Source organism: Oncorhynchus nerka, linkage group LG11 (genome assembly GCF_034236695.1).
Source record: "Oncorhynchus nerka isolate Pitt River linkage group LG11, Oner_Uvic_2.0, whole genome shotgun sequence".
Taxonomy (NCBI): Eukaryota; Metazoa; Chordata; class Actinopteri; order Salmoniformes; family Salmonidae; genus Oncorhynchus; species Oncorhynchus nerka.
The window spans coordinates 69881480-69893692 of record NC_088406.1 but is presented as its reverse complement, the minus strand read 5'-3'; the positions used below and the strand labels follow the sequence as shown (position 1 = coordinate 69893692).

The 12213-nt window shown below is 46.4% G+C and overlaps 1 protein-coding gene across 1 annotated transcript in view; it reads right to left on the bottom strand.

Moving 5' to 3' along the window:
- The window catches only part of glra3 (glycine receptor, alpha 3), a 69462-nt gene that overhangs the window by 46329 nt on the left and 10920 nt on the right, over positions 1-12213 (bottom strand). Inside the window, exon 4 of the mRNA XM_065024107.1 lies at positions 1246-1469. Within this exon, the coding sequence (XP_064880179.1) occupies positions 1246-1469 (224 nt within the window). The remainder of the gene's footprint in view (positions 1-1245; positions 1470-12213) is intronic.

Here is a 12213-nt window from a genome sequence, read left to right as displayed (position 1 = left end):
ATTTTGGTTCCAAGTAGAACCCATTCGGGTTACATGTAGAACCCTTTACACAGAGGGTTCAACATGGAACCCATAATAGTTCTCCTTGGAACCAAAAAGGCTTTCCTATGGGGGCAGCCGAAGAACCGTTTTGGAACCCTTTTTTTCCTAAGTGTACATTCACATGTATCATGTCTGGACAAATCCTGTCAAGTGTCAAGTAAACTTGGCTCAGTGTTGAACCAGTAGTGCTGCAAATCCCTGGTGAGGAGAGAGAGAAAGAGAGAGAGAGAGAGAGAGAAAAAGAAAGAGAGAGAGGAAAAAGAAGAGAGAGGAGAGAAAGAGAGAGGCAGAGAGATGAGAAGGATGGAGAGAGAGGCATCCAGTTGGAGGAGAGGGAATGGAAGAATTAGCAAAAGGATAGAGACAAAACGAAGAAGGCTGACGGTTGCAAATTGGACATTAATTACGTCCTCCACCCCGGAGGCGCCAGGCTGCGGACGGACTCTATGGCCGATGGGATCCCTCCGCTCCGTCGTGTCATATCCTCTCAGCCTTCCATCACAGCTTTTCTACGGCCCGCCACTACACAACTCCATAACTCAACCCGACTGATGCCGTCGACTCAAGGCTTTTAACAATTCACCGCTCCACCTTGAGATTTACACAACATTGTGACACCCCCGTTCTGTCTTTATGTTTACTGACAGAAGATGAGAAGTGTCCCAGCTTAATTGAGGGTGTGGCAAAAAAAAAGGGTTCCAAAAGAGTTCTTCAACTGTCCTCATAGGAGAACCCTTTTTAGTTCCAGGTTCCAGGTAGCACTCTTTTGGGTTCCATGTTCTACATAGAACTCAATAGGGTTCTACATGGAACCAACAGGGTTTTACCTGGAACCCCAACAAATTGTTCAAAGGGTTCTCCTATGGGGAGAGCCGATGAACCCTTTTAGATTCTAGATAGCACCTTTTATTCTGAAGAGTGTCGTGGATTGAATGTTTCGAGTTGGGATAAGACTCGGGCCTATAGTCTGATTATGTGATTGATGTATCATTGTAAGATGGTCATTTGATGATGCTTAGACCCACACCTCTTTAGGGTTTTTCACACTACTGAGCCGAACTGAGCTGAGCCAACCCAAGCTGTACTGAGCTAGCCTGGTAATGAATCCACCATAGTTGATGGAATTATCTGAGCCCAGTTTGGTTAAGTTAGGTATTATAATGTGAAAAGGGTGTTAGTGGGATCCATACTGTACACACTCACCGTATAGAATAGAGGACGTTGCCATTCTTGAATATTCTTAACAGCTTGTTGTCTGTGGTGACTTCGTGGAAATGGGCCCCTTTCTCGTTGGCAAAGAACAAGTCAGGTTTCCAGATAGAGTCCAACATAGAGGGGTCCAGGTCCAGAGAACCGTCAGGGTACTCTGTGTACGCTAACCTGGGGTCGTTCCACTTTTGACGGAGGAAGATGTTCACTCTGTAGTCCTAGTGGATGGAGGGAGGGAGAGGGGAGAGGGAGGGAGGGCGAGGGAGAGGGGAGAGGGAGGAAGGGAGAGGGAGCGAGGGAGAGGGGAGAGGGAGCAAGAGGAGTAGGGAATTAGTGACAGGTTGTGATTTGCAGTTGACTGCAGGGTTTTAACATGGTACACTGAGCTACAGTACTGTGTCCTGCCCCTCTGCATTCGTCACATTCCCCCAGAGGTCTGAGTTTAGGGTCCTCGTGGTCCCAGCTGATTCTCATGGAGCAGGCACCACTGAACCAGGCATAGGGGCACCTACAGGGGCGCGAAGTCCGCATATGGTGGTGACACTTTGGGGACCCAAAGTCAGTACTGTATCCTCCCCTCTAAGGTCCTGGTGGTTCCTGCTGATGTTCAGAGTGCTGACATCAATGAACCAAGGCAGAGAGGACCATGAAGTCCCCATATGGTGGGGACCCGGGGCGCAGATGCGTCGGATGCCTCTGGTGCTTCCGGGATCAACTCCCCTATTCTTTCAGTTCCTTTCCCTGTTCTCTGTGCTGTCGTCACGGTCACTTAGCCACACGCCACCGGGGCTTTCTAATAAAGCTGATGCTTTATAGGGATTTGCTTCTTAAAAATGTCCCTTACATCTCTACGTCCGATTCCCCATAGTCCATGTTGCAGTGTACGGCCCATGCCCTGTCCAGTTGAATTCATGTATAGTACTGCACAGATTTGATGTTCCATAGGGGAAAAAGCCCTGTCAAAATTGACATGCCCTAAAGGCACTTCAGGTTAAACATGTTTTAATGAATGCTCCAACAATAAACATCTGTTTCAGCCTTTGTTTACTTTCAACTAGATGATATATAAAAATTACCAGTGTTGCTGAGCAAATACCAAGCTGTAATTACATATCTTGTCTACCTCAGCCGGGTGAAAACGCAAGACATTTTTTGATTTGCTTTTATTAGATTTTACATGAACATTTAGAGTCGATGTTACATAAAGTGCAGTGGAGAGAAAAGGACTAGCATATCCCATCTGAAGGCATCTGCTGTTCGGAGACAACGTCAGCACAGCAGCTCTCCTGCTATCAAACATATGCTGCACTATTACCATTAGCACTCATCACTTTAACGGGAATGACAATATCTATTCACTTGAGCTCGTTCAGAGCTGAAAAGACAGACAGACCACTGAGAATGACAGCTGGGAAAATTGGGATAGGTTTGATTAGGCATGACGGTGTTTGTTTTCGTTATTCGTTTTCATAATGGTTAACGTTAGGACTCGACTAGGGAGAGCTGATCCCAGTTGCTAACGGTAGTTCCACAATGTGTATTCGTTCAGCAGCTGATCATGAATAATGACACTGAGCCTGCTCTGTCCCGCTTTCTGACACAGACAGACTGAACAGGGTAACACACCTCACATTTGGGAGTTCACTTTTCATTGAACTGACACTGGTGCTTGCGAAAAGCTGTGCGATTTCGTCGCTTATTCAAAACATCCTTTTTTCTCTAATCTGTGATGGCGGACATACTCTTGTCTATATGGGCCCCTTGAGGTCCAATGGTACACATACTCTTGTCTATATGGGCCCATTGAGGTCCTATGGTACACATACTGTAGTCTATACAGGCACCTTGAGGTCCTATGGTACACATACTGTAGTCTATACAGGCAAATTGAGGTCCTATGGTAAACATACTGTAGTCTATACAGGCCCCTTGAGGTCCTATGGTACACATACTGTAGTCTATAGGTCCTATGGTAAACATACTGTAGTCTATACAGGCCCCTTGAGGTCCTATGGTACACATACTGTAGTCTATACAGGCCCCTTGAGGTCCTATGGTAAACATACTGTATTCTATACGAGCCCCTTGAGGTCCTATGGTAAACATACTGTAGTCTATATGGGCCCCTTGAGGTCCTATGGTACACATACTGTAGTCTATACGGGCCCCTTGAGGTCCTATGGTACACATACTGTAGTCTATATGGGCCCCTTGAGGTCCTATGGTACACATACTGTATTCTATAGGGGCCTCTTGAGGTCCAATGGTACACATACTGTATTCTATACGGGCCCCTTGAGGTCCTATGGTAAACATACTGTAGTCTATACGGGTACTCTGAGGCCCTATGGTACACATACTGTATTCTATACGAGTCCCTTGAGGTCCTATGGTACACATACTGTACTCTATATGGGCCCCTTGAGGTCCTATGGTACACATACTGTATTCTATAGGGGCCTCTTGAGGTCCAATGGTACACATACTGTATTCTATACGGGCCCCTTGAGGTCCTATGGTACACATACAGTATTCTATAGGGGCCTCTTGAGGTCCAATGGTACACATACTGTACTCTATATGGGCCCCTTGAGGTCCTATGGTACACATACTGTACTCTATATGGGCCCCTTGAGGTCCTATGGTACACATACTGTATTCTATAGGGGCCTCTTGAGGTCCAATGGTACACATACTGTATTCTATACAGGCCCCTTGAGGTCCTATGGTACACATACTGTATTCTATACAGGCCCCTTGAGGTCCTATGGTAAACATACTGTATTCTATACAGGCCCCTTGAGGTCCTATGGTAAACATACTGTATTCTATAGGGGCCTCTTGAGGTCCAATGGTACACATACTGTATTCTATACGGGCCCCTTGAGGTCCTATGGTAAAAATACTGTAGTCTATACGGGTACTCTGAGGCCCTATGGTACACATACTGTATTCTATACGGGCCCCTTGAGGTCCTATGGTACACATACTGTAGTCTATACAGGCCCCTTGAGATCCTATGGTACACAGACAGTATTCTATACAGGCCCCTTGAGGTCCTATGGTAAACATACTGTAGTCTATATGGGCCCCTTGAGGTCCTATGGTACACATACTGTAGTCTATATGGGCCCCTTGAGGTCCTATGGTACACATACAGTATTCTATACAGGCCCCTTGAGGTCCTATGGTACACATACAGTATTCTATACGGGCCCCTTGAGGTCCAATGGTACACATACTGTAGTCTATATGGGCCCCTTGAGGTCCTATGGTACACATACTGTAGTCTATATGGGCCCCTTGAGGTCCTATGGTACACATACTGTAGTCTATATGGGCCCTTTGAGGTCCTATGTTACACATACTGTAGTCTATACAGGCACCTTGAGGTCCTATGGTACACATACTGTAGTCTATACAGGCAAATTGAGGTCCTATGGTAAACATACTGTAGTCTATACAGGCCCCTTGAGGTCCTATGGTACACATACTGTAGTCTATACAGGCCCCTTGAGGTCCTATGGTAAACATACTGTATTCTATACGAGCCCCTTGAGGTCCTATGGTAAACATACTGTAGTCTATATGGGCCCCTTGAGGTCCTATGGTACACATACTGTAGTCTATACGGGCCCCTTGAGGTCCTATGGTACACATACTGTAGTCTATATGGGCCCCTTGAGGTCCTATGGTACACATACTGTATTCTATAGGGGCCTCTTGAGGTCCAATGGTACACATACTGTATTCTATACGGGCCCCTTGAGGTCCTATGGTAAACATACTGTAGTCTATACGGGTACTCTGAGGCCCTATGGTACACATACTGTATTCTATACGAGTCCCTTGAGGTCCTATGGTACACATACTGTACTCTATATGGGCCCCTTGAGGTCCTATGGTACACATACTGTATTCTATAGGGGCCTCTTGAGGTCCAATGGTACACATACTGTATTCTATACGGGCCCCTTGAGGTCCTATGGTACACATACTGTACTCTATATGGGCCCCTTGAGGTCCTATGGTACACATACTGTATTCTATAGGGGCCTCTTGAGGTCCAATGGTACACATACTGTATTCTATACAGGCCCCTTGAGGTCCTATGGTACACATACTGTATTCTATACAGGCCCCTTGAGGTCCTATGGTAAACATACTGTATTCTATACAGGCCCCTTGAGGTCCTATGGTAAACATACTGTATTCTATAGGGGCCTCTTGAGGTCCAATGGTACACATACTGTATTCTATACGGGCCCCTTGAGGTCCTATGGTAAAAATACTGTAGTCTATACGGGTACTCTGAGGCCCTATGGTACACATACTGTATTCTATACGGGCCCCTTGAGGTCCTATGGTACACATACTGTAGTCTATACAGGCCCCTTGAGATCCTATGGTACACAGACAGTATTCTATACAGGCCCCTTGAGGTCCTATGGTAAACATACTGTAGTCTATATGGGCCCCTTGAGGTCCTATGGTACACATACTGTAGTCTATATGGGCCCCTTGAGGTCCTATGGTACACATACAGTATTCTATACAGGCCCCTTGAGGTCCTATGGTACACATACAGTATTCTATACGGGCCCCTTGAGGTCCAATGGTACACATACTGTAGTCTATATGGGCCCCTTGAGGTCCTATGGTACACATAGTGTAGTCTATATGGGCCCCTTGAGGTCCTATGGTACACATACTGTAGTCTATATGGGCCCTTTGAGGTCCTATGGTACACATACAGTATTCTATACAGGCCCCTTGAGGTCCAATGGTACACATACTGTAGTCTATATGGGCCCCTTGAGGTCCTATGGTACACATACTGTAGTCTATATGGGCCCCTTGAGGTCCTATGGTACACATACTGTAGTCTATATGGGCCCCTTGAGGTCCTATGGTACACATACTGTAGTCTATATGGGCCCCTTGAGGTCCTATGGTACACATACTGTATTCTATACGGGCCCCTTGAGGTCCTATGGTAAACATACTGTATTCTATAGGGGCCTCTTGAGGTCCAATGGTACACATACTGTATTCTATACAGGCCCCTTGAGGTCCTATGGTACACATACTGTATTCTATACAGGCCCCTTGAGGTCCTATGGTACACATACATTATTCTATACAGGCCCCTTGAGGTCCAATGGTACACATACTGTAGTCTATATGGGCCCCTTGAGGTCCTATGGTACACATACAGTATTCTATAGGGGCCTCTTGAGGTCCAATGGTACACATACTGTATTCTATACAGGCCCCTTGAGGTCCTATGGTAAACATACTGTATTCTATACAGGCCCCTTGAGGTCCTATGGTAAACATACTGTAGTCTATACGGGCCTCTTGAGGTCCTATGGTACACATACAGTATTCTATACGGGCCCCTTGAGGTCCTATGGTAAACATACTGTATTCTATACGAGCCCCTTGAGGTCCTATGGTAAACATACTGTAGTCTATACGGGCCTCTTGAGGTCCTATGGTACACATACTGTATTCTATAGGGGCCTCTTGAGGTCCAATGGTACACATACTGTATTCTATAGGGGCCTCTTGAGGTCCAATGGTACACATACAGTATTCTATATGGGCCCCTTGAGGTCCTATGGTAAACATACTGTATTCTATAGGGGCCTCTTGAGGTCCAATGGTACACATACTGTATTCTATATGGGCCCCTTGAGGTCCTATGGTAAACATACTGTAGTCTATACGGGTACTCTGAGGCCCTATGGTACACATACTGTATTCTATACGGGCCCCTTGAGGTCCTATGGTACACATACTGTAGTCTATACAGGCCCCTTGAGATCCTATGGTACACATACAGTATTCTATACAGGCCCCTTGAGGTCCTATGGTACACATACTGTAGTCTATATGGGCCCCTTCAGGTCCTATGGTACACATACAGTATTCTATACAGGCCCCTTGAGGTCCTATGGTACACATACAGTATTCTATACGGGCCCCTTGAGGTCCAATGGTACACATACTGTAGTCTATATGGGCCCCTTGAGGTCCTATGGTACACATACTGTAGTCTATATGGGCCCCTTGAGGTCCTATGGTACACATACTGTAGTCTATATGGGCCCCTTGAGGTCCTATGGTACACATACAGTATTCTATACAGGCCCCTTGAGGTCCAATGGTACACATACTGTAGTCTATATGGGCCCCTTGACTTGAGGTCCTATGGTACACATACTGTATTCTATACAGGCCCCTTGAGGTCTATATGGGCCCCTATGGTACACATACTGTACTCTATATGGGCCCCTTGAGGTCCTATGGTACACATACTGTATTCTATACGGGCCCCTTGAGGTCCTATGGTACACATACTGTATTCTATAGGGGCCTCTTGAGGTCCTATGGTACACATACTGTATTCTATATGGGCCCCTTGAGGTCCTATGGTACACATACTGTAGTCTATATGGGCCCCTTGAGGTCCAATGGTACACATACTGTATTCTATACGGGCCCCTTGAGGTCCTATGGTAAACATACTGTAGTCTATATGGGTACTCTGAGGCCCTATGGTACACATACTGTATTCTATACGAGTCCCTTGAGGTCCTATGGTACACATACTGTACTCTATATGGGCCCCTTGAGGTCCTATGGTACACATACTGTATTCTATAGGGGCCTCTTGAGGTCCAATGGTACACATACTGTATTCTATACGGGCCCCTTGAGGTCCTATGGTACACATACAGTATTCTATAGGGGCCTCTTGAGGTCCAATGGTACACATACTGTATTCTATACAGGCCCCTTGAGGTCCTATGGTACACATACTGTACTCTATATGGGCCCCTTGAGGTCCTATGGTACACATACTGTATTCTATAGGGGCCTCTTGAGGTCCAATGGTACACATACTGTATTCTATACGAGCCCCTTGAGGTCCTATGGTACACATACTGTATTCTATACGGGCCCCTTGAGGTCCTATGGTACACATACTGTAGTCTATATGGGCCCCTTGATGTCCTATGGTAAACATACTGTATTCTATACGAGCCCCTTGAGGTCCTATGGTAAACATACTGTATTCTATACGGGCCCCTTGAGGTCCTATGGTACACATACTGTAGTCTATATGGGCCCCTTGATGTCCTATGGTAAACATACTGTATTCTATACGAGCCCCTTGAGATCCTATGGTAAACATACTGTAGTCTATATGGGCCCCTTGAGGTCCTATGGTACACATACTGCATTCTATACGAGCCCCTTGAGGTCCTATGGTAAACATACTGTATTGTATACAGGCCCCTTGAGGTCCTATGGTAAACATACTGTATTCTATACAGGCCCCTTGAGGTCACTCTAGTCTACCATGTGACCATGTCCCTCTAGTCTACCATGTGACCATGTCCCTCTAGTCTACCATGTGACCCTGTCCCTCTAGTCTACCATGTGACCATGTCCCTCTAGTCTACCATGTGACCATGTCCCTCTAGTCTACCATGTGACCATGTCCCTCTAGTCTACCATGTGACCATGTCCCTCTAGTCTACCATGTGACTATGTCCCTCTAGTCTACCATGTGACCATGTCCCTCTAGTCTACCATGTGACCATGTCCCTCTAGTCTACCATGTGACCATGTCCCTCTAGTCTACCATGTGACCATGTCCCTCTAGTCTACCATGTGACCATGTCCCTCTAGTCTACCATGTGACCATGTCCCTCTAGTCTACCATGTGACCATGTCCCTCTAGTCTACCATGTGACCATGTCCCTCTAGTCTACCATGTGACCATGTCCTCTAGTCTACCATGTGACCATGTCCCTCTAGTCTACCATGTGACCATGTCCCTCTAGTCTACCATGTGACCATGTCCCTCTAGTCTACCATGTGACCATGTCCCTCTAGTCTACCATGTGACCATGTCCCTCTAGTCTACCATGTGACTATGTCCCTCTAGTCTACCATGTGACCATGTCCCTCTAGTCTACCATGTGACCATGTCCCTCTAGTCTACCATGTGACCATGTCCCTCTAGTCTACCATGTGATCATGTCCCTCTAGTCTACCATGTGACCATGTCCCTCTAGTCTACCATGTGACCATGTCCCTCTAGTCTACCATGTGACCATGTCCCTCTAGTCTACCATGTGACCATGTCCCTCTAGTCTACCATGTGACCATGTACCATACCACTCCCGCCGCTTTAATAAACAAGGGCAAAACTAGAAGGAAAAAAACACTCTAGATAATTAGTCATCCTCCTGTCAAGAATGTTGCTTACATAACTCACAGCCCTAAATGTTACTCATAGGTCAGGCGGATCTCAGAGGACACACACACTTAGATCTCAACATGGTACCCAATACCCCCTCAACCACAACTCCCTACATACCTCTGCTATCGTTGTGAGCGCCTTTCCATGTATGTGTCCCAGTGAGGACCACGGCTCATGGCTGTGGGCACAGCAGCACATACTGGTTTAGTGGAGCACGGGTAATCTGTGGAATAAGCAGGAAGAAGCACCGGACACAGTGGAACCACCAGACACAGTGGAACCACCAGACACAGTGGAACCACCAGACACAGTGGAACTCTCTCCTGGGAAGCCTCCTATGTCACTGCATCACTGACCTTGATGACTGACTGGAAGGCACAGCACTCACAGATTGAACTGCTGACCTGAATTAACAACACTTAACTTAAGGAAAGAAGTCAAAGAGCAAATCAATTCTAACTAGGGCCAGGAGTTTTTCCAGGTCAGGTCACACGGTCAGGGAAAACGTGTGCCCTATCATAACAAACAAGACAACCATACTTTCATGGTTGTAAGCTAGGGCACATGTTGCTAGAAGTGGTCGATTCCAGAACTCAACTGATGATGCAAGCCTCGACTTATGTAGCATGACATCATATACACTGAGTGTACAAAACATTAGGAATGGCTTCCTATAATTGAATTTTGCCCTCAGAACAGCCTCAATACGTTGAGGCATTGACTCTACAAGGTGTCAAAAGCGTTCCACAGGGATGCTGGCCCATGTTGACTCCAATGCTTCCCACAGTTGTGTCAAGTTGGCTGGATGTCCTTTGGGTGGTGGACCATTCCTGATACACACAGGAAACTGTTGAGTGTGAAAAAACTCAGCAGCGTTGCAATTCCTGACACACTCAAACCGCTACTGGCACCTACTACCATACCCCGTTCAAAGACATTTCAATATTTTGTCTTGCCCATTCACCCTCTGAATGGCACACATACACAATCCATGTCTCAACTTTTTTTTTAAATCCTTCTTTAACCCGTCTCCTCCCCTTCCTCTATACTGATTGGTGGATTTAACAAGTGACATCAATAAAGGATCAATAGCTTTAATCTGTATTCACCTGGTCAGTCTACTTGATGGAAAGAGTAGGTGTCCTTAATGTTTGTACCCTCAGTGTGTGTTTTGTCCATGTGGTTGCTGCATGGTAAACGCTCCTAATAACCTCTAAAAGTCTAAGCCTTTGGAGGGGGGGGGGGGGGGGTTCTACTATTTCCTTTACTACTATAGCCCACAGAAATACATTGAGTAACACATTCAGAAATGGCAAAACAAAGGGAAAATAAAACATAAGGAATAAGGTTTTGGGGTGACTGTCCTACAGTATATCTAGAAGATAAGACAGCTCAGGAAATATTGATGTTTTTTTAGGACTGTGACAAAGTCTGGGGAGAGGCTCAGTGAGGCAGAGTAAAACTAGGTTTTATTCCATAATTGACCAACAGAAATGCTTACAAATAACAAAGGCAATCTTAAACTGAGCCTTTCAGCCCCAACATGTCTGCTGTCCTCTCCTTGCCCCCTCCTCAAATGGGAGCAACAGCAGCAGCCTAATAAACAGTTGGGGCTGATTGTCCAGCCAATCACACACTTGATTGACTTACTACCCTCAGCTGGGCTCCATTAGCCTTCCAACAGGAAAGGCACCGGAAAGGCGCGGCAAGAGGGCTTGTCTCCTCCAGTGCCACATGGACACAGATGCGGAAGGCCGACATAAGTGGATGCGGAGGATTGAGACGCAGCCCATGCAAAGAAACTGATATCTCTAGCTTGAACTGATGGCTTTTGATGGGTATTTTTTGAATTATGTTACCTAGAATGATGCAGTGGTCCAACATGAACACAGCCACCGTCTTTAATGTGGTCACTATAGCTTGGTACTATAGGATTGACCACTGACCTTTAATCTCAGATCTGATCTGTCAAACCAACCGTCGTTGGTTGAGATGAGAGGGGAGAGGATGGACACACACACCACACACACACACACACACACACACACATGCCATAGTAAATAAGACGTGGCAGTGTGTAGCCTCCCCCTTTGTACTCTATGACACAATGTTTCCATCCATCACTGACAGCAGTTCAATCCCCATGTCAAAGCAGCACTGTGCTATCAGAAGTTATGTCACAGTCAGAAAGGCTTGTCGTCTGGTCTGCTGCTTGCTGCGAAGGAATCAGAGTCAGAGTCCTTTTCAAATCTAATCATATCAGACCCAGAAAGGAATGCATCAAATCTTTGTATGTCTCCCTTGTAAGTCTCTAACAGAATTCTCCAATCCACTCTCTCCCTGTAGCTCAAACAGACTTAACCCACCCACTCTCGGTCTGTCTCTGAATGAAACCTTTTCCCTGTGATGGCCCTGAGCAACGCCTTGCGGGTCAGGCCTTAGTGCTCTTCAGTAAATTCTCCCTCCCTCCCTCCCTCCCTCCCTCCCTCCCTCCCTCCTCCTCCTCCGACCAATGTTACATCATCTCCCTGTGTGTGGAGGAGGACAGATGGTGATGGTGGGAGTAGGGCTGCTGCTGCCCCTGAGCCTCTCTAAACCAGCGGTGACATACGGAGGAGAATGATCCTCCTCTCCTGTCTTTTTCTCTCTCAATTGTTTTCCTTTCTCTCCAGCATGGCCCC